At 50.9% G+C, this 24,080-nt stretch overlaps 3 protein-coding genes across 17 annotated transcripts in view; 2 read left to right on the top strand and 1 right to left on the bottom strand.

Moving 5' to 3' along the window:
- Positions 1-3,561, top strand: part of DHX32 (DEAH-box helicase 32 (putative)) — a 58,833-nt gene extending 55,272 nt beyond the window's left edge. For all 7 annotated transcript variants that reach the window (XM_047824706.1, XM_047824710.1, XM_047824707.1 and 4 more), the window contains 2 exons: positions 1,760-1,941; positions 3,015-3,561. In XM_047824706.1, the coding sequence (XP_047680662.1) occupies positions 1,760-1,941; positions 3,015-3,186 (354 nt within the window). In that variant the 3' untranslated portion in view covers positions 3,187-3,561. The remainder of the gene's footprint in view (positions 1-1,759; positions 1,942-3,014) is intronic.
- BCCIP (BRCA2 and CDKN1A interacting protein) lies at positions 3,343-17,114 on the bottom strand. 5 transcript variants are annotated; one of them, XM_047824713.1, is made up of 8 exons: positions 16,872-17,092; positions 12,372-12,446; positions 11,405-11,485; positions 10,149-10,256; positions 7,336-7,425; positions 6,509-6,696; positions 5,034-5,208; positions 3,343-3,795 (listed from the first exon to the last, which is right to left on the bottom strand). In XM_047824713.1, exons 1-8 carry the CDS (start codon positions 17,037-17,039, stop codon positions 3,628-3,630), a joined length of 1,053 nt encoding a protein of 350 aa, XP_047680669.1. In that variant the 5' UTR covers positions 17,040-17,092; the 3' UTR covers positions 3,343-3,627. The 5 variants fall into 5 exon arrangements, with proteins under 5 accessions (XP_047680669.1, XP_047680668.1, XP_047680670.1 ...); XM_047824712.1 differs by having other exon boundaries at positions 3,343-3,798; positions 16,872-17,083; XM_047824714.1 differs by lacking the exon at positions 10,149-10,256 and having other exon boundaries at positions 3,343-3,798; positions 16,872-17,077.
- A 223-nt stretch (positions 17,115-17,337) lies between these two features.
- UROS (uroporphyrinogen III synthase) overlaps positions 17,338-24,080 on the top strand; it is a 35,148-nt gene continuing 28,405 nt past the window's right edge. For 3 of the 5 annotated variants that reach the window (XM_047824726.1, XM_047824725.1, XM_047824722.1), the window contains exon 1: positions 17,338-17,581. The gene's annotated coding sequence lies outside the window, so the exon portion shown is untranslated. Of the gene's footprint in view, positions 17,582-22,008; positions 22,159-22,227; positions 22,734-24,080 lie in introns of those variants that run through there. The other 2 variants (XM_047824724.1, XM_047824723.1) reach the window with 2 other exon arrangements.

The raw sequence follows: 24,080 nt of genomic DNA, 5'->3' as shown, positions 1-24,080 counted from the left end.
CACTTAGGATGATTCTTTGATTGATGTTAACTTTAAAACCGAAAACCAGGGCACCTGGGTGGCTCAGTCAGTTGAACATACTAGTCTTGATTTGGAGGTCATGACCTCACCATTCGTGGGTTCAGCGCTGGGGTCTACACTAACAGCACAGAGCCTGCTTGGGATTCTCTCCCTCTCTTTGCCCCTCCCCCGTACACATGCATGAAGGCTCTTTCTCTCTCTCAAAATTTTATTTAAAAAAGTAAAATAGAGGCACCTGGGTGGCTCAGTCGGTTGAGCGTCCGATTTCGGCTCAGGTAATGATCTCACAGTTCGTGAGTTCAATCCCGGCATCGGGCTCTGTGCTGACAGCTCAGAGCCTGGAGCCTGCTTCGGATTCTGTGTCTCCCTCTCTCTCTGCCCCTCCCCCATTCATGCTGTGTCTCTGTCTCACAAATAATAAACATTAAAAAAAAAAAAAAAGTAAAATAAAACCAAGAAGCCTCTAGGTTACTAAAGATTTAATATTTAAATATACATTTTCTCGAGGGAACTGAAGGACCAAGACAGAATATGTTCACTTGGTCCAAAAGGACAAAAGGTCTTTCTTCATTACAGAGGGGAAGTTATTAAAACACTTTTTGGCTGAACATCAGACACAGTCCCTCACTTCACTGGTTTGCAAATTTCATATTTTATTTTTGACGTTTATTCATTTTTTGAGAGTGTGAGCAGGGGAGGGGCAGAGAGCGAGGGAGACACAGAATGGGAAGCAAGCTCCAGGCACAGAGCTGTTAGCACAGAGCCTGACGTGGGGCTTGAAAACTCACAAACCATGAGATCATGACCTGAGCCAAAGTCAGACCCTTCACCGACTGAGCCACCAGGCGCCCCACAAATTAGTTCATATTTAACGGGCGATACTAATACTCAACAAAGAAATAAAGATAACATCTCATTTCTTTCTTTTCCAAAATGAAGGCTGCCGAATGCAGCTCCCCTAAATTACAGCACATTACAGGTGTAAGCATGCTCTTCCCATCATAGTAAGAGAAATACTGTGTATTTCCACTCAAACTCTACTCTTTATAAAGAAAAAAAACACAGCACTTCAATGTGGATTTCCTCACCTGTGTGGGAAAAGGCCCGACATCAGCGTTACTGTGTCAGATGAGCTAGAACATCCGGGACAAAACACCTGACGTTTGAGTACATTGCCCGTCACGTGGCAAGGTTACTCCTTGACCCAAACATGTAACATTTGTAGCACTGCTGTCTTTCACCTACTGCCCTGCCCATACTAAAGTTAGTATCGTCACTGTCTCAAAATTTTGGGCAAAACACAGTTTTGGCTTATTTTTTAGATCTGAAAATAGGAAACTTGGGTGGCAGATTTGTAGTTTTCACTGTTTTATATGAAAGACTTTGGAATTTGTTTCCATAAAGATTTTTTTAAGTTTATTTTGAAGGGGAGAGAGTAAGTGGAGGAGGGGCAGAGAGGGAGAGAAGAGGAAGGCGGGGAGACAGAGACAGAGACAGAGAGAGAGAGAGAATGAATGAATCCCAAGCAGGCTCCATGCTGTCAGCACAGAGTCCAATGTGGGACTCGAACTCATGAACCCTGAGACCATGACCTGAGCTGAAACCAAGAGTCGGATGCTCAACCGACCGAGTCACCCAGGCGCCCCAAAATAGTCGGGAATCTTTAAAAGAAAACATTTTTGTCTGTCAATCTCCATATTAACACAAAGTCTTCGTTCTTAAAACCTTTGCCTTGTAGATTGCTCGGGACGTGGACGGATCGGGTAACTACCTGATGCTGACCCACAAGCAGGTTGCCCAGCTGCACCCCCGGTCCGGTTACTCCATCACCAAGAAGATGCCAGAGTGGGTTCTCTTCCACAAGTTCAGCATAGCAGAGAACAACTACATCAGGATTACCTCAGAAATCTCTCCTGAACTGTAAGTTTAACGGACAAAAAAGGGGTTCTTTTGAACTCCTACTTGAGTAAATGACAAACTTAGTTTTTATTACATTTTCAGGTAGAAGTTTATGCTGGCACCAATCTGCATTTCCATGGAGACTACTTACTAATGGCAGGTCTCTGTGGATGATTATCTAAACGTTCCTGCCTTTGAGAACACAGCATAAACTATGCAGCGCAGAGGGGCGCCTGGCTGGCTCCGTGGGGGAGTATGCAGCTCTTGATCTTGGGGTCATGAGTTTGAGCCCCACGTTAGGTGTGGAGATTACTTAAGAAAAAAAATGTAAAAAAGAAGAGTGTAGAAGTACAAAACAAAGTATAAAGTATCTTAAGAGGAACAAAAAGCTGCAGAGAAGTAGTGTTTGCAGGCGGAAACCTGAGGAGGAACGGCTTAGCCACCGCTCGGAACGGATGTGCCAAGGCTGGAGCTGGTGGGGAAGGAAGGGGTGAAGCGGGGAGGTGGAAGACGGGCAGGTACCCAGAGGTGGAGGGCTTCCGGGCCACACGAGCGTTTGGAATTTATCCTAAGTGCAGTAGGAACCGACTAGAGAGTTTTAAGCAGGAGTGCATCCTCTCCCGGGTGCTACTGCAGATGCTGGGTCCACCTGAACGTACACCTGGACCCGGACACAGTGACGTGCGAGGCAGGAACCCAAAGTAGCCAGTGGCTGGGTGCGGAGTGGCATCAGTTAATAAGAGGAAGAGGCAAAGATACTGCCTCTCTTACTCACCCGGAGTGCTCCCCAAACACCTGATGTGACGTGTTGTGATGATGGGCCTTAGGGCGAGTACGGGTTTCCCCTGGTGGTTAGCGGTGGGCGTCTTCCACTGTGTGGCACAACCCTAGAGAAGAGATTCTAGAAATGCAGCTGGACTGGTTCCCTGCATACCACAGGAAGTATCTACTCTCCAAAAGCAGACTGAGACTGAGGAGTTCCAATTAAATAGCAGTTCCACAAGTAGATTCTGCGGGGGTGGGGAGGACCCACTCGTAACGTTTGGTATCTCTCACCAAAGAAGAAAGGAGTCTCATTTCTCTGTTTTCCACAGATTTATGCAACTGGCACCACAATACTATTTCAGTAACCTGCCTCCCAGTGAGAGTAAGGATATTCTACACCAGGTGGTGGATCACCTATCACCCATGTCAACAATGAAGAAGGAACAGAACATGTGTGAGAAGTGCCCGGAAACCGCGGAGCAAAGGTGCGCCTTGCAGTGACTCGTCTGCGCCTTCCCCTTAGAGCGTGCTGTGTAGCCAGTACCCCAGCCGGGCCGCACGGCTGATCCACTGGAGCAAGGTGAGGACCTTCAACTTGAATACGGACATCATACCCCACACAAGAGAGTCTCGAAAAGAGTTACACTTTGTACATTATTTAAAAATAAAAAATGGAAGTTTTTATTGAGTTCTTTAAATCACTACTCCACATTTTCCTTCTTACTGGAAAAGCTCTTCATCAACCGTTCGTAATTTGACCAAAAATTTTTTTTTTTAAAAAGGCTATTTTGTAAATGTGTCACAGACACAGGTGACAGAACCCTACTTTTTTGTAGAGGACCTTAATCTGAATAAAGTGATGAGTTTTTCAGTAAATCTGAGCTGTTTTCTGGTAATTTTACAAAAACGAAAACCAGCCCCCTGCTGCCCATGGGAAACGGGTCAGAGAGAGAGATGCTCTTTCAGTTTACCCATGATTTCGTCCATCTTGTCACCTGGAATCAACATCACAGTTCGCAAGGGCTTCATCGGGACGTCGTCAAAGGACCACCTGCCTCCCAGACAGGTGTCGCTCTCTTCCTGCACCGAGTAGTTGAACTTCAAGATTGCCTTCTAAAGCAAATATATTAAGTTAAAAATTCAGCCAACCTAAAGGCAAAACTCATTTACGTGGCAGCCAGGAATAGTATTTGGTACATGTTTAAGAATGACGGCGAATGGAAGCAGAACACAGAAATAGCCCAGACGGGGCAGTCAGGCAGAAGTTACAAAACGCTTACCAAATTCCTAACTCACAGGAGGAGCGAGGAGAGTGGTGCCCCATCGCGATGAGGGGAACGGCAGCTAAGTGAAGAGTCCTGCCACCATCATTTATCAGTATTTATAATTCTGCTCGTATTCATGATCTCATTTGATTCTCAAAATAATCTTGCAACAGCAAAGAGAAAGAAAGACTCCTAACATCTGACAATTAATGCGCATGGTCTTCAGACACTGGTCTTTCCTCACTGTCCTGGCTGCTCCCTTGGCATAAAGCTGTCGTGTGACGACAGGGAAGTCTGCGTAACCAGGCCATCTTAAACCAACCATACATACATACTTCCCTGAAACAATCTATCTAAGGTGCTGCTTAGGCCTAAACATTTTCACTATTTATTCCTGAAAAACCAGGGCAGTGCTGAATCTGGTAGTGTTTTAGTATTTAGTGGGTGTCTTTTTAATAGCGATAGATATCCTCTAATCCAGGAAAGTAAGTTACCCCTCAGATTCAACATTGAGACGAGGTCAGGGTGAGAAAGCATGTTCTCTGGTGTCTGGTGGTCCATCGTAGCACAATATACCTTTACAGGAAGAAAGTGCCAGAAAGCCCAAAAGCGGGAGGACATCCAGGACTGAGGGCAGGGAGAAGCGTGTGAGCCATCATGGGGGAGAATGGGCCTGCCCTAGCTTCCACATCCACCAGCTGCGTGACTCAGATAATGGCTCCCATCTCCCTTGGACTCCACGTCCCCATCTGTAAACCAGGACTAACGTCTACCTCACGGAGTGGTTCTAGAACTAAACATCTTCTAGTCAGCATATTGTAAGTGCCTGACCACCACTGAGCGTTCATAGCTTTTTTCCTCCCCAGGCTCGTCACCAACGGGGCCAGGGGGAGCTGGCGACTTAACCTGTTGAGAACCTACTAGGTGTAGGCCCTGTGTTAGCTGCCAGCTGCTGCCAGTATGGAGGAAGAGTGGCCATACTCAGAGGACTCTGACATAAGTGGGAGAGCAACAAATCCTGCTGATTGTCAAGAAGATCCTTACTGACATCTAAACGAATAGGTGAAAACAGGCCAGTCTTACCTCATAGAAAAATTCTTCCTCTGCATTTGCAAACATTAACTCATCTTTCTCTTGGCTGTTCCATTTCTTTTTGGGATTGTTTTTTCCAGCTTCCACAAACGTCTTGCTGATCAGAAGGTAGAAGGAACACTCTCCACACGGCTTGTTCGTTCTGTGTGCCTCTGCCAGTTCTTTCCTAAAAGGTGTAACACAGAGGTCTGCCTGCTGAGTCAGGTGAAATCAATGAAATCCACGAACCAGAGCACAGAGAAGAGCAGTGAGGCCTCTTCGGTGGGTTCTGTCGTGTCTGACACAGGCTTAAAGAACCGACATTAGGTCTGGACACTTCTAAAGCACCGAGTGTTATTTCTGTAGTCCACTGCACTCGATTAATTACAGCAGCGTTTTATAGTAAGTAGTCTGATGAGTCAGATGATGGTGAGTTGTCGATACACGGTAAATAACGAGTCTCAAATTCACTCGACATCAACATGTAAGAAGGTGCGTTTTTAAGGACAGATATTTAACAAACAGCCACAAAGGCACAGAGCCATAACCAAAGCCCTCGGAGCAGGTGACTACTAGGCTCCCGGCACTAGAGTCTGGAACTCACTCCTGACCTGCTGCACAAAGGGCACGGTAGGACACAGGTGCCCTAAATTCTAGAGTAGTCTGTGGAGTGGCAACGCAGCCTAAATCTTTTTTCCTTCCGGAAACTACACAATGTCCCTCTGCATCTGGCTGAACAAAGATGGAAAGCCTCTGGCTTTCCTTAACAGAGGATCAGGAGGGAGATCGCCCTCCCGTGAAACCAAACAAACACGGGCTCCAGCGGATCAGAAAAAAGGCGAAGCGCAACAAAGGACACGCGGCAGAAGCCCGTCGCACGGCAGCCGGGGGTCCTCGTGGCCGGCAGTTCCCTTCCCACCAAGCACCGCCGGGAGCGCACGAGCGCCGTGGCCCCGGAGCAGGGGCGTCTGCGCGGCACGGGGGCCGGTCTGTATTTCCGTCCCGCTCTACCTCAAGGTCCGGTCAATCCCGAGCCTGAGCCCTGCTTACGGTTAAAATGGTGGAAACATAACCCGCCCCCCCGCCTTGCCCATAATATAAAAACACAACAGCAACAAACCCTGAGAAGCTAGACACACGGTGTCAGGACCGCTTCCTTAGTTACAAAACGTCCCTGTGGAATCTAGGAATTGTACCCAGTTTTCGTCACTGGCGTATCGCTTGGCACCTCACCCGTGCTACAGAAATCTGGGAAGGGGGGGGAAACCTTAGTCCAACGGGTAAGGAGGCCACATGAGCTGCTCCTGTACTCCTGTCAATCTCGTAAGGCCGTTCAGACTACGGCCACAAGTAATCAAGGGCTGGCGGGACACGGCCTCCCCTCTGGCTGTTCCAGCTGCCCCCCGCCCCACACACACACGGTTGGCATCACTCTGCCGAACCCACCGGGGAAAAAACGTGCGGAGGCGCGCGGCCCGGTCTCTTACCGGAGCTGCTGGTGCATGGGCAGCGCGATCTGAGGAGGAACGTTAATGAACCTCTCGCTGAGGAGAAAGCCCACGGGCTTGGAGGCGTCGTTGAAAAGCGCGTCCAGCTGTTCAACCGAGCTCTTCCCACAGCTCTTCTCACAGGAGCTCAGGATCAACTCTTTAATTTGTTCAGCACACCGCGTACCCTGCAAAGCAAAGACGAGGCGACGTGACAGTGAGAGCTGTGACTTCTGTCTCACGGCAAAGGCGGTTTCCCGCCACGTCCTCGCTTTCCCATACTTCCTCAGTGCTGACTGCGGAAGCATCGCCACCCGGGTTGCGTACCGGCCGTGAGCAGCAGTGAGAGAGGGGCACACGGACACGCACACACTGGCGTGGCAACTCCAGTCCATCTAAAACCTGAAGGTGAAGTGTAACCTGCACCTGATTCCGTAAACAGCCGGTTTTCCCTTTTTGGCCAGAACTCCCGTCAACAAAGAGACGGACGGAAACCCAAGCGAAGGTGACGAAGCGCCCTCCGCGGCAGGAAGCAACGAAGCCTCACAGTCAAAGCGAGGGCCGCAGGGACAGCAGCACCATCGGCTCCCGTGTCAATACCGACACCAGGCCACCAGTGCCCGATGGTTCTCTACGCCACAGGGACTCAAGGCCCTGAGCGGCATAGATTACTCGTAACACAGACACTTTCGTATTAAAAAAAGATTACAGTGAGATTTCACAAGGGCACATACCCTTATAGCATCGCTATCTGATATAAAAAACTGTCATCGTGTGTTAAATACAAGCGATTTCGGTCTAATGAACAGTCATCCAGTGAAACTAACCTTTCTTTCCGTTAAATTTAAAAGACTTATGAATCCAAAAATCTCATCTTCGTCCACATCGTCATCACTGTCTTCTGAAACATCCGTTTGCTGTTTGAAAAAGCAATGAGAGTTGTATGTTTGGGAAGACGCAGAATACGAAGGCCTCTTTCGGTTTTCACAAACTTTCCTCGGCTGTCGTCCCCGCAGGGAAGCATCGCACGCTAAGCGCCGTGCGGCCGCGGCCCTACCAGCTCGCCTCCCTCGATTTTGTTCCCGTTTTACACTGTGGGTGATCCCTTCCTGCTCCAGGTTTCTTCATGCCAGATACGGTGGCTCAGTCGGTTAAGCGTCTGACTTTTGACTTCAGCTCAGGGCACGGTCTCACAGTTCGTGAGATGAAGCCCCGCATCAGGCTCTGGGCTGACGGCACAGAGGCCTGCTTGGGATTCTCTCTCTCTCCCTCTCTCTCTGCCCCTTCCCCATCCCCCCCAAAATAAACGTTAAAAAAAAGAAAAAAAAAAAAACCCCAGAACAATTAAAGCCCCTTGAAAGAAGCCACTCTGTCTTCCAAGCAATCCGGCTGCAGCCAGCCCTAGCGACACTGGCTCACCTACAGCCACACTCCAGAGCCCCGGTGAAGGAGGACAAGGCCCGAGTGCCACTTACACCTACCACGCGCGCGGGAGAGGAAGGGCCAGAGCGGAAATGAATTAAGAACCGAGAACTAAGAATGAAATGCCGGCCTCTACCCTGCACTTCCCGGCTCGATGACGGCCCTTCCCCTGCCGGCCTCAGCGCGCCCTCCACACGGACCGCCTCACGCTGCTTGTTTGCTTGTTCAAGCTGCGAACTCTCCGCGCATCCCCAGTACCGAGCGCGGGGTCCGGCACGGACTGAGTCCTTGGGGACCATGTGCTGAACAAAATGAGAAGGAGGCTGCTGCTCTCCCCCGGAAGGACAGCAGGGACCCACAGCTGCCCGCTGTCCTGGAAACCGTCCCGTGGGAAGGGGCTTACAGGGCTCTGCCACCCGCTTCAGCACGACCGGTTCACGGAGGGGAGGCCGAGGGAGCAGATGCACCGCCGGTGGCAGGGTGCCGCCGGGCGAGAGTGGAGAACAGCAGGACCTGCCTCTGTGGGCACCGGAAGTCACACCTCAGTGACTGAAAGGGGCCCGGCCACGCTGAGCGGGGCGGAGGAGACGGGCAAAGGGGCCACCAGGCTTTAAGGTCCACACATCTGCAGAACCGGGCTGTAAATGACCACCGGTTTCTTCCTGCGGGAACAAGGAAGGGAGTGGTGGCTCAGGTAAGGCCGCGAAGGCCTAGGAAATAAAACTATATGCCAAGGTGAGAGATGTTTCAGGTAATCACGTGGATACACTAATGGAGACTGAGAAGGTAACTCAGGGCAAGAGTATGTATGCCAGCCTTGGTCCCTTAAGATCAACCCGAGACCGTTTTTCAAGGTCTCCCTGCTACCATGGCAAAATACGCAGTACCGACCGGAGGAACACCAGGGGACGAAAAAGGAACCTTCAGTGTCAAATTCTAAGAAATCCCCAAAACGGGGGCACCTGGCTGGCACAGTTGGAGAAGGATGCAACTCTTGATCTCGGGGTCATGAGTTCAAGCCCCAGATTGAGCACAAAAATTACTTTAAAAAAAAAAACAACCCCCAAATGGTCACTGGGCTCATAAGCAGTCAGCATTCCCCGGAGCACGCTCAATGTTCCTCCTTGACAGGCCGTCAACCATTAACGTCACACGGGGGTGCCTCTCGTGGGGCTGGAGTCCCAATCCCATTCGGTCTCCTCCACATGCCCCCCCCCCCATCAAGAGCCCCCCATCTGCTTGGCCCGCTCACAGTCACCCCCCCCCCATGCCTCCCTTCACCCCTGAAGCCTCCTGGTTCAAAACAATTCTTAGCACCTAAGTCCTGAGCAACTCCACCACAAGTGGAGCCTCTCTACACAACCCACGAGTGCAGTTCATGGCCCTCCCCCGCCACCGCCCTTTTCCCTCCACAGCCCAACAGATGGACCGTCTTTTCTAGAAAAGTCTAAATCACCTCCCCAGTCCCAGAGGCTCCACTGAAAGTTCTGGGCAGTCCTCTCCTCAGGACACAAACCTCTGTCCCTGGGACACCTCAAGTATCTCCGTGGAAGCCATGGGGCTATTTGTGAAATCATCCAGGGGAGGGCTAAATCCCATCACTGACAGTAAGCGGTGTCAAGGATAAAAGCGACTGCTTGTTGGAAGGTCACAGGACAGGGTCAAAAGGTAGAGGAGGGTCAGTAACGTATCCCCCAGACTGAAAAGGCACACGAGACGGAAAACCGAAGCAAGCCACTCCAAACCACTTATAGAGTCTTGCTCTGGGTAACTTCCTGTCTGAGGGATCAGGTGAACAAACAATCTCACGCTGTGAAGCTATTCTCCACAAAGCCCGGACCTTACCCTACAGCTTGTCCGGCACCCGGGGCACAGAGGGGAGGTCACACGGTGGTGACCTAAAGCGGGGCCTTCCGTGCACCCCTTGATGGAAGATCAGAAGGCCTCACGCACTCCGGCCAGGGGGCACGTTAACCTCCATGGGGCCTAGACCACGCAGTCCCAAAGGTCATTGTGCAGGTGCAAACAAGGGGGAGGACCAAAGACGGAGGCAGCATTGTCAGCACGCCTACAGACGCCCCTCGGCTGGAGGACACGTGGGTGGGGAGTCTCCTTTCCCACTGCTCTACGAAAAGGAAGCTACTGGAGGTTCTGTTCCTTTCACTTCCTTTACGTTCAGTGCCGTGAGGGTTAGTGATGGAGATGCCAGCGATCCTACCCGACAGTTCCAGAACGTCAGTGGAGCACTGATGGTAAAGGCCAGATGGGGGTGCTTGGGAGGAGAGGAAGTAGAGGCTGTGGGTGCCAACTTTCTCGAGAGCCTTGGCTTTGAAAACAAAGGGAGATGTCGAAAGGTGAGGTGGTTAGGGGTACATCAGACTCAGGTGGCCGCTTTTGCACCATAACCTGGACGGTAAAGAGTCGGCGACCGTGACGGCTGACGTTCCAGCACTTGCCACACGCCACTGCTCCTTTCTCACCACCGTCCGAAGGAGGGACCGGCACCATCCTCGTTTTCAGAGATGGAAATGGAAACAGCCTAAGGTCACTGTAGCGACTGTTTCCCACCAACGGCCACATCTCCACTCCCATAGGGCCCGCCCTGGAGAGGAAGGGAGGCCCCTGGCCCACAGTCCCAGCCGGGCTCCCAGTGGACAGCCGGCACTAACCCGCGAGTCGTGTGAGGGGGCCATCCTGAAAGGGAACCCTCCAGCCCCCCTGACCCTCTCGGGCTAGTGCGACACGGAGCAGGTGTGTGCTGTCCTCACTGAACTCTGTCCAAACGGGCTACACAGACGACCTACTATTCTAAGACGCTAAACTGCGGACACTTCACTCGGGCAGCTACAGGTAACCGAAGGCACCGCCAGGGGCTGGGCGCACAGGCGGGATTCACCCTCCCGCTGCGCGTCCCCCAAATGCCCCCTCCCAGGCCACCCCCGCCCCCACCGGAGGCGCCTCCGCAGGCTCTGCCAGTTGCTCGGGAGTAACGGTGGCATCAGCAGGGTCTGCCCGCGCCCTCCCGGGCAAGTGCCCATCTGCTGAGAGGGGCCAAGTCTCAGGCTCACACCTCATGTGCGTGTGTCACAGGCAAACCTAACATGACATGTGCACTCCCAAGCTCACGTTCCCTCCCGACCTCCTCCTCCTCCTCCTCCATGTTTGCAATCTCGGTCACTCGAGCCGGACACTTGGGAGCCACCCTCGACTCCTTTCCCACCACTCACGAAACCCCATCACATCTCATCTCCCAAACACCCTCCGAATCACCCCCTTCTCTCACCGTCTGTTGCCACTCCTGGGTACCTGCATTCAATAATCTTGGAAATTACTAGAATGGCTTCTCACCAGTCTCTCTTCCTGAAGTTACACCTCTTTCCAGTTTGAGCCCCTGGCCTGCCAACTAAACCCCAGGAGGATCTTAACAGGCCAAAGAACTAATTTGATAAGAACAAACATAACTGTCCCGCTTACCTTAATCACACTCCCGATGTGGTTTTGTTGAATTAAGAGATCAGTTAGTTCTGCAATGTTCACAGGAGCCTTCAGGAAAAGCTAAAAGGAGAAAAATACTTACTTTAAATGAAAATCAAAGCAAAAATTTTAATAAAACTTTTAATATCCACATTCAAATAATGCAATATCCACGATGTGACCACAAAGACAACCCAGGAGGAAAGGAAAAGCCCAGGAGAATCCAAGCTAAAAGCACTGAAATGGAAGAGGCAGTGGTAATACAGGAGGTGTGGGAGAGAAGACGACAAAAGAGGGGAAAAGAGAGAGGAGGAGGAGGACATGAGGCCAAAGAATGTGACTAGGACACCGGAGCCTTAAACGGGGTAAGGGAGACTAGAAGCAGAAGCAAGCATGGATTTGGTAGCACCAGCTGGTGCACTCGGGGCAGACTCTTCCGCAAGAATTCTTCTGCCCCGGGGAGCCTGGGTGGGTCAGCTGGTTAAGCGTCCTGCTTCAGCTCAGGTCACGATCTCGAGGTTCAGGAGTCTTAGTCTCGCATCAGGCTCTCTGCTGTCAGCGTGGAGCCTGCTAGGATTCCCTCCCTCCCTCCCTCCGGGCCCCTCCCCTGCTCTAGTTTCTTAGTCTCTCTCAAAAATAAACAAACTTAAAAAACAAAACAAAACGTAACTTCTACCTCACCAAGTTTGGATGTGAATTAGAGAAAAACAGAAGAGTTGTTCAAGTAATTAGCACACGAAAAGGAAAAGATTTTACGACAACAGATACTTATTAACATATTAATGAGGCAAAAAGCAGGGTATGTTAGCCTTGGAAAAGAAGGGAAACCATTCTTCCTTCTCTGCAGGGTCCAGAGGATAGGAAGGGAATTCTAAAATAAAGGGTGGAATTTGACCTAGTTGGCGTTGCTTGAATGGCCTGGATTTTCTCAGAAGAGCAAAGTTCTGTGTAGAGTCAGAGACCATACCTGCTGCAGTAACTTCTTAATTCCGTCATAATCATTATCTGAGATGGAATACGCTTCAAATTCAACGTTCACTTCCTGTAAATAACACACAAAATAGGTCATCACACATAACTTCCTAAGATAATTCAGGCATTATTTTCTACTTGGCAGATTTTTCTTCTCCTGCTCCCTCCATTCTTTTGGGCTCTATGTCTATCTACAGAACATGCCAGAAAAAGGACGCAAAGAAAATGTTATCACTGCCTGAGCTTTAAGGAGGCAAGAAAAGTGCCACGACTGCCATCTGCACAGGTCACAAACTTCACACTATCTCCTCATTTGACACAAAAGCCTGAGAAACAAAAAACCGAGTGATCTAGTTTCAAAGTAGAGCAAGTCGGCCCCACAGAAAACCACCACAGCAGCCGCAAAGGCGAAGTTATGTACCCGACTGCAAGGGCGAAGGAAGAGCACCATCCCTTGAAAAGTCCCTGGCAGGACCTACGGTTTGGTTCCGCCCACGGCTCCGAGGCTACACTTCATTTCCTTGGCAGGGACTGACCGAGTGCCACACGTACCAAGCGCCGTGCCAGGCACTCACGATGGAGAGGTAAGCAAAGCAGGCAGGAATGGTCCCGCCCTCGTGGAGGGTACGGTTTCGGGGGAACACAGACTTGAAGAAAACATTAATGCAAATAAATGTGAGGTTGCGGCTATACGTACTATGAAACACAGGTGCACAGTGCCGTAACAGCTTGGAAAACAGGTAACAAAGTCTTCCCTTAGAGAAGGGACGCTTGACCGACTTCGGCTCAGGTCACGATCTCACGGTTCGTGGGTTCGAGCCCCGCGTCGGGCTCTGTGCTGACAGCTCAGAGCCCGGAGGCTGTTTCGGATTCTGTGTCTCCCTCACTCTCTGCCCCTCCCCTACTCGCACTCTGTCTCTGTCTCAAAAATACATAAACACTAAAAAAAATTAAAAAAAAAAAAGAAGGGATGCTTGAGCTGACCATGAGGATAAGAGTTCCTGGCACCAAGAACCGCACACGCCAAGGCCCCAAGGCAGGAGGAAATCGGTGAGTGAGTGCAAGAGACTAAAGGAAGCTGTGTGTGGCGGGGCTCCTTGATCCTCTGCAAAACAATGACAACATCAGGCCTGGTTTTTGGTGTGAAGGCTTAGACTTAAAACTGCCACAAGGTCAGTCCTGTGTCATACCTTGCCTGCTAAGTGACACACTTACTTGGGGGCTCTGATGAAATAGTGTTTTCCCACATACTTCCAAGTTTAGCAGGTTCTGGAATTTGGGTCTTAGCCGGAGAAGACCGCGGAGGAAAATCACACGTGCTTTTGCCTAGTCACCCTGCCTGTACGTATATTTAAGCATTCCCTTGGCTGTTCAAATTTGCCAAGGGCTGGATATCAAGGTCAGTTTATAAACGTCAAATCCTGACCCTCGGAGGTAGGTTCGGCCAGATGTGAGCGGCAAAACCCGGAGGGAAGGAGGGTGTTCCAAACAAAACCACGAAACAATTCATCACTAGTCAGGTATTCCTTATAAAGGAAGAACTTCTCTAAACAATACCCTTCCGGTGTTGTTTTCTATTTTCTCGTCTGGACAGAAGCCTCAGACATCTGTCCCAGGCTATTACTGGCCGCCCCACTGCTACAGATACCCGATGGATTATGTGCCCAGCACCGCTTTCCCTGGGAACGGCCTCCCCAACCGCCAGGTTTCAGGGCAAACGGCCATCTTTGTAAAACAGAGCCCTGCCACTCACTCCCAAGTGACAGGATTTAGAATTAAGACGAAATACGACAAATCTCAGACGCTGTTGATTTTCTATTCTCTGCTACATGGAGTAGGAACAGAAAAAGAACCAAACATCTTGAATGCAACAAAGAGCAGTAACGCAAAGACAAACGTGAAAGACTTTTCGTGTTCTCCACGGCATCCCAGGCTCCCCAGCCGGTTCCAGAAGCCCAGCTACTTCCTGCCCTTGGAGGTCTAAGATGCCCTTGCACCCTTACCACAAACTCCCCTTTCTGCTGAAGCTATCCTCTGAGGGTCTCGAATAAGCACGAACAAGAGCCCCAACCACACGGCCGGGAGCACTGAACGTGCCTAGCGCTCTTCTCATCTTTTCGGGACCCCCACCCGTTTCCTGAAGTTCACATACCCACTTTCTATCTCTGCCAGCCGCCTCAAAGCCAATCACTCTGCTTTTTAAATCGGGCTTATTGCCCACGAGTGTGTGCACGCATACACACACACACACACACACACACACACACACACACACTTCCTTCCTTTTAAACAGATCTAAGGCAGATTTTGGATTTCCAAAATTATTCCCATGGATTTCTTCATCACAGTAATGAGCTGTGGATAGTGAACATCTCAGAAACTAAAAGACCCCCCCTCCAAATAAAGGACTCTATGCACTAAGTGTGCAGAACTGCCCTGAAAGCCTTACAATTTCTTCAGTCAAAAAAGTGATACAGGTCATTGGTAAACACTACGAAGACCACAGAGATTAGGGCTTGAACTTTTATTACCCACCCCCCAACTCCTACTCTTGAGAGGTCACTACCAATAGTAAGTTAATCTTTCAGGAAGTTTTCAACACATCACCAAATTTATTTCCTGTTTCTTCTTTCCCCTACATAGACTGCACTACACGTGCGGTCTTAAACTTTCTGTGTGTCCTCAGTCTTAAATGGTGACAATTCCCAACTTCAGAGTTGACATAAACGTTAAATGAGTTAATACAACGTATACTTCCTGGAACAGCATGTATTATCATTATTATCAGAAGATAAATTCTTACAAGTAGAATTACTGAATCAGGGAATACATACAATTTTAAACTTTGATAGATATCGTCAAATTGTCCTCCAAAGACACTGCAACAAATTACACTCCAACGGTATGTGTAAAATGCCTATTTTCTTATACTATGTCAATGACGATTACCACATTGATGATTTTAACCACCAGAGTGCAACAGATTATCCATGTTAATGCAAGAAGCACTGATTTCTACAACCCAAAGTTAGCAAAATAGCCAATTAAAGCTCTAAGTGAAAAAAGGTGAGACCACATTCAAGGCAAGGGGCCAAAGAGCTAATTCGTAAGAGAAAGCTCTGTTCACTCAAGATTTATCATATACCCACGCCAGTCTCAGCCCTAACCCTGAATCCACCCTTCTGACTCATGTTTATCTCTGACTTGATTTACCATCACTCTTGATTATTCTGTTGTGGCCACTCAAGCTGCCTTTCTGATTTTCTTATTCATGAAATGGAAAGTCACTGGAATATTCTGAACAAGGAAGAGGGAACAGACCTACATTTTAAAAAGATCTGCCTGGGTGTGCCTGGCTGGCTCAATTGGAAAAGCGTGTGACTTTTGAATCCAGGGTGGTAAGTTCGAGCCCCGTGGCCTTAGAGATTACTAAAAAAAAAAAAAAAAGATAAACTTCAAAATATGGTACTTAGCATTCCTAGTATCTTGTAAAAAAATAAATAAATAAAAGATCTCTCCTGCTTCAGGTGTAGAGACGGTTCAGGAACAAGAATGGAAAAAAGCTACTGAAGGAGTCCAGGCAGGCGGTGATGAAGTGTGCACTAAGATGCTGGAGAATCAATGATGAAAAGCGTCTGGATACAAAGATAAAGCTAAGAGGATCTACTGATAGACTGGACGCAGGATGACAAAAGGGAGGAATTAAACTACTGGGTTTGAGCAACTGGCGAATATGGGGGCCATTTATAGAAAGAGGGCAAAGGTTAGACGCGGGAGCATGAAATGCAAATTCTGCTTTGGGCGTTACTAAGTTTTAGGTACCCATCGGGCATTCAGTGCTCTTAAGGATCATTCAATCCTAACTACTCATTCAACAGACATTAAGTACCTATAATGTCCAGCAGCACGGTTGGAGCTATTCTGAAACACAGGAACCCAGTTCTAGGAGAACCCATCACCCGGACTTGGTGAACGGGACAAGGTCAGGCGCCCCGGAGGCAGAAACACTGTTTAGGGGAGATCTAAACAAGGATGGAAAACACTGCAGGATGAAGACCAGCCTCTGATTCGCGTCTTGGTAGAACGGACACAAGGCCTTCAAGGAAAGAAGGCCGCTGTGAGTGAGCCACGGAACAAGAGCCGGGCGGAGTGACCGCAGGGTGGGCAGAGAAAAAAAACTGCGGGCCCTTGTTGGTCTACAACGGGTTTGGGGCTTTAGCTTTGGAACTAAATTTTAAAAAGCCACTGAGAAGTGTCGCGGCGGGTTTTCTCCGAGAGGTGGGGGCGGGGGGGCGACCCGGCGGAGTAGGACTTCTGAAAATAATTTCCGTGTCTGCCATGTGCAAAAAGACTTAGTTTATCATCTCCAGTTTCTGCTTAGAGACCCTCAGGTACTGGAGGTCGCTACTCCGAGCAGCTCACAGGCACAAGGCTTTGGCGGCCAGAAAGTTTGAACCCAGCCGTAAACCAAGCTGGGGTCGACTGTGGTTCTCACCTCGTCGACGCTCTCGTCGTCTTCATCCTCTTCTTCGTCACTGTCTTCATCGTCTTCGTCCTCGTCCTCCACTTCATCTTCCTCTTCTTCCTCGTCTCGCGGGACCGGAACACCTGGAACCCGCGGAGCCCCACTACCCAAGGCACGCCGCTTGGCCCTGGACGCCATGATACCAGCCTCACTGCGCCTGCGCAACTCCCTCCAACCCGCCCTACCGGACCCACCCATGCAAGTCGAGGGGGTGAGAGACCACGAAGAACCTCGGCGCTGAGTCGGTGTCAACCTCAGAGCCCCTGCTGGATTCCACGGCCCTGATACCTAGGAGTCGAGTCCAGTCTGGGGTCCTATTGTGGCATTTCCTTCCCCCGTCTCCATCCTCCCTTACTCCCTACAACGCTCTCCACCCCCTTCGCTCAGTGGCTCGACCCTTCTCGGCCCCACCTCCCCGGGCCTGGGCGTCGGTGCGCATGCGCGAACTCCAGCTGTGCGCTGCTCTGGCTCCCAGACCCCGGCCGCGCCGGTGGTGCCTCGCGGCCGCGCGCAGATCGTTTCCATGGCAGCAGAGGCCACGCGGTGAGGGGGCCTCCCACCCGGCTCCCAGCTCCCACAGCTGCATCTCCGGCTCCTTGGCACCGCGAGATACCGCCCCCGACGGGGCGCCCGCCGAGTGCCCCAGCCCCTAGCCTTTCGGGCCTCTGCAGCCCGGCGAGGTAGGTGTCGCCGCCCACGGTGCCGACGATGACACCGAGGCCTAGCGGGAGCGTGACGAGTAGCGAGCGGAGCTCCGAGGCCGCTGCTGGCTTGGGCGGGGGTCCCTGGCCTCCGGGGCAGCGGTCGCCCCGAACGGAAGGTCGCCGGATGCGTACAGATGCCCGCGCGCCAGGCTCAGGCCCGGCCCCGAGGGGGCACCCCAACACCGTCAGTGGCATAACCATGTCAGCGACTGAACGAATCCCCCCGCTAAGCCCTGCCCCTAGCCAACGCTCTTGAAGCGCATTTCTGGACCCGAAAGTGTCTTTAACCTTCAATGCTTCGGGTCCAGTGGGGAAATCTGAATTACAGACCAGAGCCTACTTTGAGAGAATAGAGAGTGGAGGGGACTATGGTGCTGCTGCAGCCGGTTGTGGCCCAGTCGACCTCACCGCCCAGTGCTGTCAGATCTTTACGTGGCAAGAGCCCCCGGGGTTCTGGAGTTTTACAAGGTCCATCCTGATTGTTAACACCTGTGCCAAACAAAATTCAGCTCCTAATCAGATTTCTCACCTGGACCACCAGTATGCAGCCATTGTAAAGATGACTCGGAAAGAAGGTCCTTGAAGAAGACATCAGCTTTCTGAGCAGAAGGTCTATGGTTTAAGATTCTCTCCTCTGTAAAATGAGGAAAGTGGGTTGGAGAGCTGTGACCCTAAAAATGGAAGGCACTGCCCCTAGTAGTGAGGTGGCTACTGCCCAGAGGGTTAAGCAGACCCTTTTTTCTCAGTGATCTTTCGACAGCAGGAAATGGAGTCAGGGTGACGTAAGGGTTGCCAGAGCCCAAGTCCCCATGACTGTTTTCTGTAAGTTTCGCCTTTCCTGAGAGTCTCCGCTACCAGGCCACCATATGGATGTTAGCAGACCCGCATATCAGGAATTCACCTCTGATGGGGTAGCTTAAAATGACCCCTTTGGGCCCCACAACTGTGTAAAAACATCTTCCTGTAACGTACAAGACAGGAAGCTGTAGGGGGAAAAAAAACACCTATCACAAGGCTCAAATTAGAAAAAAGACTCGGAAGGCATGGTGCCAGTGTACGAACAGAGTTGCGCTCAGACAGCACGGGTAATTTTTGAGTATACGGTTGAGTGGCACCAGGTATATCCGCGTTATTGTGCAACAATCACCACCATCCATCCCCAGACCTTCTTTATCTTGTAAAAACCAAACTCTGTGTCCATTAAACTGTAATTCCTCAGTTCCTACCCTCCGCACAACAGGCTCCGGAAACCCCCACTTTGTTCTCTGCCTTTATGAATTCGGGCTATTGTAGTGGAATCATATAATGTGTATTCTTCTGTGGCAGCTCATTTCACTGAGTGTAAAGTCCTCAGGGTTCATCCATGTTGTAGCAGGTGTCAGAATTTCCTTTTTTTTTTTTTAGGGTTGAATAATACTCCACTGTACGTATATGTCGCATTTTGTTTATGCATTTGACCATTGGTGGGCACGTGGGTTGCCACCACCTTTTGACTCTTGTGAATAATGCTGTGAACTTGGACATAAAAATACCTGTTGAAGTCCCTGCTGTTAAAGTTTGGGGTGTATATACCCAGAAGTGGAACTGTGGGATCATACGATAATTCTGCGTTCACTGTTTTTTGAGGACCTATACTTTTTGGTATTTTGCAAAGTTTCCACAGTGAGCAGGCATGGCTTTGACAAGAGATCGGGGGAAAAGCCTTACTTGCACCCTCAGACTAGCTCCCAGGTTGAGGTCATGGTCTGGGTGTAGAGTAGAGTATCTTAAAAGAGCCGAGATGGTAGGCCTGGGTTAAATTCTACCACTGCCACTCGCTGTGCTGTGTGACTATGGGTACATTGCTCAGTCCTTCAGAGTGTTGGTTTCCTCTTCTGTGAAATACGGATAATAATACCTACCTTGCTGGTCTAAATGGGGGTGGAGATCCTGCCATGTAAAATGCAGAGTAAATAACACAGAGTAAGTGCTTAATAAAAGGGCAGCTGTTGTTACTGTTGAGAGAGCAGCAGGACACAGCTAGAAAGTGTGCGTTCGAGAACCTGGCTCTTTCTTACCAGCGAAGTGGTCTTGATCAAGTCGTTTTCTCTGTTTGTGTAAGGAAAAGAGATCATTTCCCCTGCTCCGGAGATGCTGGGTAAATCTGAAGTGTTGTTTTCCCTCAGTGTGAACTAATATTTACCGAGCATCCACTGTGGGGAAGGAAGTCCGTCAAACAGCCAGCAGTCCAGAGGGCCCGTCCACTGCACGATCGCAGGGCCTGAGACCAAGAGCAGAGCGGCCTAGACCAGAACACAGGCCTCCGCCCCCCCAGCGCAAACCCCTTCCCCTCCCCCGAGCCTCTTCCCAAAGTCCAGAGTGGCTCAGGTACAATCCTCCTTATTTAAAAGCCTGGGAATAGCCCCGCTTGTTTCCTGTTCCTGGTTCCCTCCTATTCCTGCTGCGAGGCAGGTTAGCAGGAGTTTCTTCAAGCAGGGAGCTTTCAACTTGGTCCGGGACAAATGCAGGGATAGTAGAATTCCTGAGGCTGTACTGGCTCCCCAGGCTGCCGTGTCCAAGTGCCACAAACTGGGCGGTGTATACGGTGGAAATATATTGTCTCAGTCAGTGGTAGAGACTAGAATTCTACGACCAAGATGTCATTAGGGTTGGTTCCTTCTGAGGGCTGTCAGGAGACATCTGCTCTGTGCCTCTCCCCCCCGTTCTGGTGGCTTTCTGGCCATCTGACATCCCTCGGCTTGTCAATACCTCGCCCCGATCTCAGCCTTATCTTCACAGGTCTTTCCTCCAGTGCGTGTGTGTGTGTGTGTGTGTGTGTGTGTGTGTGTGTGTGTCCGCCTCTCCCCTTGTCATCGGATACCAGCCCTATTGGATTAGGGCCCACCCTAATGACCTCATTTTAACTTGACTACATGGCAAGGACCCTGTTTCCAAATAAGGTCACATTCTGAGGGATGAGGGTTAGGACTTCGGCACATAAATCTTGGATTCAAAGCCTAACAGCCCAAGTGCAGGCAGGGATCTACCATTTCACTGCTAGCTCTCCACAGCAAGCGACCGGATGACGGGTATGTGAACTTCTTGATGGGAACAACTGAAGGAGCCTGTGTGGAGATGCACGTCACCAAGAAGGGCATCGTTCATTTTTTGAGAACCACCCCCCCCCCCCCCGCCGCCCCAATCCCTAGAATACTCCAGGCTCTAGTCAACAAAAGCATCTCAGCTGGCTTCACCCGTCTCCAACCTGTTCGGCACCAACCTGCTGCTGGACTCCTGTTTTAATGTCACCAGACCTTCCATACAAAGTAGCTGGAATGTGCACACAACATCCTAGGTCATCGGCCACAGCAGAGTATGAATTCTGAGTCAGAGGAGCCCTGGGCCCAGACGCAGACTTTTAAAGCCTTTCTTCTGAGTGCTGGCAGTTTGCTGTAGGCAGTACTTGTGTGTGTGTCTGTCTCTCTCTCTCAAGTCAGTCTCTCTCTCTCTCTCTCTCTCTCTGTTGACACTTAGCTCACAGTTCTGTGGTTGTCAGTCTCCCCCCACCAGCCTTGGAGCATCTTGAGAGTGGGTGTTAAGTGTTATTTGTCCCTTAACCAGCACCCAGTTCCCAGCATCACACAGAAGAGATTCAGTGTATCTTGGGTAAACGAAAGTAGGATTGCAGAGCCCCTCCCTGTCTCGATGGGAGCCGCGTTTCTGGCCTGGAAGGCCAGCCGGTCCTTTCTTAGTTCCCCTTGTTGATAAAATCCAGGAGCTTCTGCAAGGTGAGCAAGGCAGGATGCGGCACACCAGGAACTCCAAAGAGTAAGTCCTGCCAAAGAACCGGGTGCACCTGCTCCCCAAGCGCATCGCATGGTTCTCTTTGACTTGCCCATCATCCGAAACTGCCCGCTCGGTGCCTGCCTCGGCTCTGGTATCTCCCGTATGTGTGCGTTGGGGTGGGGAGGTACCCCTGCAACGACTCTCCACCCCACGGCCTGCCTTGCCAGTGATGGCCTTGTTTCTCCTCCTCAGAGCAAGACTGAGTCGTCTTCCCTTCCTGTACCTACATCTTTCCCTCCACTTTATTCTGGCACTTGCTCTATTATGGACTGAATTGTGCCCCCCCACCCCGCCCCTGCCAATTCATATGTTCCAGCCCTAATCCCCAATGTGACTTTACTTGGATATAGGGCCTTTAAAGAGGTATTGAAGAGGGGCACCTGGCTGGCTCAGTCAGTCTAGCATGTGACTCTTGATCTCAGGGTCTTGAGTACAAGCCCCATTTGGGGCATGGAGCCTATTCAAAAAAGGAAAAAAAAAAAAGCAGTAATGATTAGATGAGGTCACTGGGAGGTCAAGCCCTAATACAATAGCCACCAGGTGGAGGCCTAATCCTGTGGGTCCGGTGTCCTTTACAGAAAAGGAGACATCAGTGGTCTCTCTCAGTGCACAGAGGAAAGACCACGTGAGCACGGCCAGGAGGCACTCGCCCCTGAGCGGGGAAGAGAGCTCTCACCAGGAACCAACCATGAGAACACCTTGATCTTGGACTCCCAGCCTCCAGAACTGTGAGCAAATAAATGTCTGCTGTTTAGCCCCCCGAGTCTTTGGAATTCCGGTATCGATGGGATTCCACTCTGCAGAGGTGTCTTCCTTCTCCTTTGCTAGGGTCTCCCCTGCCCACTGCCCAACTTGACCTGGCATTGCCTGGGTGCTGGAGGGCTCTGACCTGGGCCTCCTTCCCCCGTCACCCAGGTCCCGGGACTTCAGAAGACTCCCTCTACCCACTGACACCGCCCAGATCCCTGTCCTTTGACCCGACTCCCCCCTGAGCCCAGATTGCCTACCCAGTTTCTCCATTTGGGCATTTGGTGCCACGACTCTCCGACTCGTTTACCACTGCAGCGGACCTAGTAAATGCTAACGTTCGTACAGCACATCGTGGTAAACAGATGAGGTATACAGTTCCCAGGTAAAGGCGGCCGGCCCTGGCTGGGGCTGCCGTGGTTCTGGCTGCCCTGGGCCCCACCAACTGCCCCAGGGGCCGAGAGGACCAAGCCCGCAGGCATGCCTGTAGGCCGTTCACAGCACACAAACGAACGGGCTGAGGCGCACGGGTGTGGAACAGGCATCCTCAAACACGGTACGTCCCGAATGAATCTTTGTCCGCATCCCTTCGCATGCCCCGACAGGGCTCCCATCCTCCAGCTGTTCGGGTTATAAACCCAACTCCTCTCTCCTCCACCCTGCACCAGCCCCAGTAAATGCTGTTGGCCCCACCTTCAGAACGCATCCAAGGGGACGCCTCCCCACTTCGCCTGCCAACGCCTACCCAGGCCCTGCGGGTAGGAGTTGGCACAAGAAGGCCTGAGGAGGGCGAGCCTGAGAGACAGAAGTCTGGGGCGGCCGGAGTGCAGAGGCGGGAGTGGAGACCCCGGGGCTGGACCCTGCCGGGCCTCGTTGGGTCGTATCAGGGAGTTTGGATCTGATCTCGACAGGAGTGGGAAGGTTCTCATTGACAGATTTACTTCTCCTGGCCCTTTCTCATTTCTGCTCGCCCTTTCCTCCTGCAGGGTAACAGGAGGCGGGAAGTGTGGTAGCACAGAGCAGGCACAGGACTGGGGGGCAAGGGATCTGACGCCAGCTTTACCGCCCACGATGTGATCTTGTTTCTCCTCTGTTGAGTGGGGCAGACCTCGGCGTTACCAAGCTGTCGGGGTGCCAAGTGACTCAGAGGACATAACAATGGCCACTAACACGTTTACTGAGCACCTACCATACACCAAAGACTGACTGAATGCTTCAGTTGTATGTAAACGATGAGGTCGGCCCGTTTGATGGGTGAGGAAGCTGCCGTAGAGAGGACAGAACTCCTCCAGAGTCCCTGAGCTGACAAGTGGCAGAGCCGGGTGGCATTCACAGACAGGCGGGCTGGCTCTCAAGGCTGTGCTCCCAACGCCTAGGCTGTGCTGCCTCTCCTATCCTTCGCAGACCCCACCCAGTGTTTGGGAGAACAGAAAATAAAAAGTATCACTCTGGTACAGAGTGCTTAGATTAATAACGCAGACACGCGAAAGCAAAGCCCATCTACCCACCGCAAATAGAGAAACTATTTCTTCTGGGTTCTTCTCTGTGGTCGTCTTGGGTAATAAAATTGATGGCTCCGGGATAATAACCATTAAGAGATTCCGTGAGCTGTGCTGCTGGCCTTGAGAACTAAAAATCAGATTATTACCCTTATTCCTTCTCTGCCCGTGCTCACAGCACCTCTAATGCAACATTCGGAGAAACCACTGCTGATGATTCTGTGCCCGGCTAGCGCCCCGTGTCATCAAGTTCAGTGAGAAACCCATCACCTGATAAGTGCACAGAGATAGTCCTGCTAACACATCACTCATTTTCTTAGTCATTTAAGAATTAAAGGTGATCATGTTTCGAGAATAGATTCCCCACTAATTGACTAGTACCATTCACTATATATTAAGCACAT

The sequence above is a fragment of the Prionailurus viverrinus genome, chromosome D2 (genome assembly GCF_022837055.1).
Source record: "Prionailurus viverrinus isolate Anna chromosome D2, UM_Priviv_1.0, whole genome shotgun sequence".
Classification (NCBI taxonomy): domain Eukaryota; kingdom Metazoa; phylum Chordata; class Mammalia; order Carnivora; family Felidae; genus Prionailurus; species Prionailurus viverrinus.
This window is presented reverse-complemented; position numbering and strand designations above follow the sequence as displayed.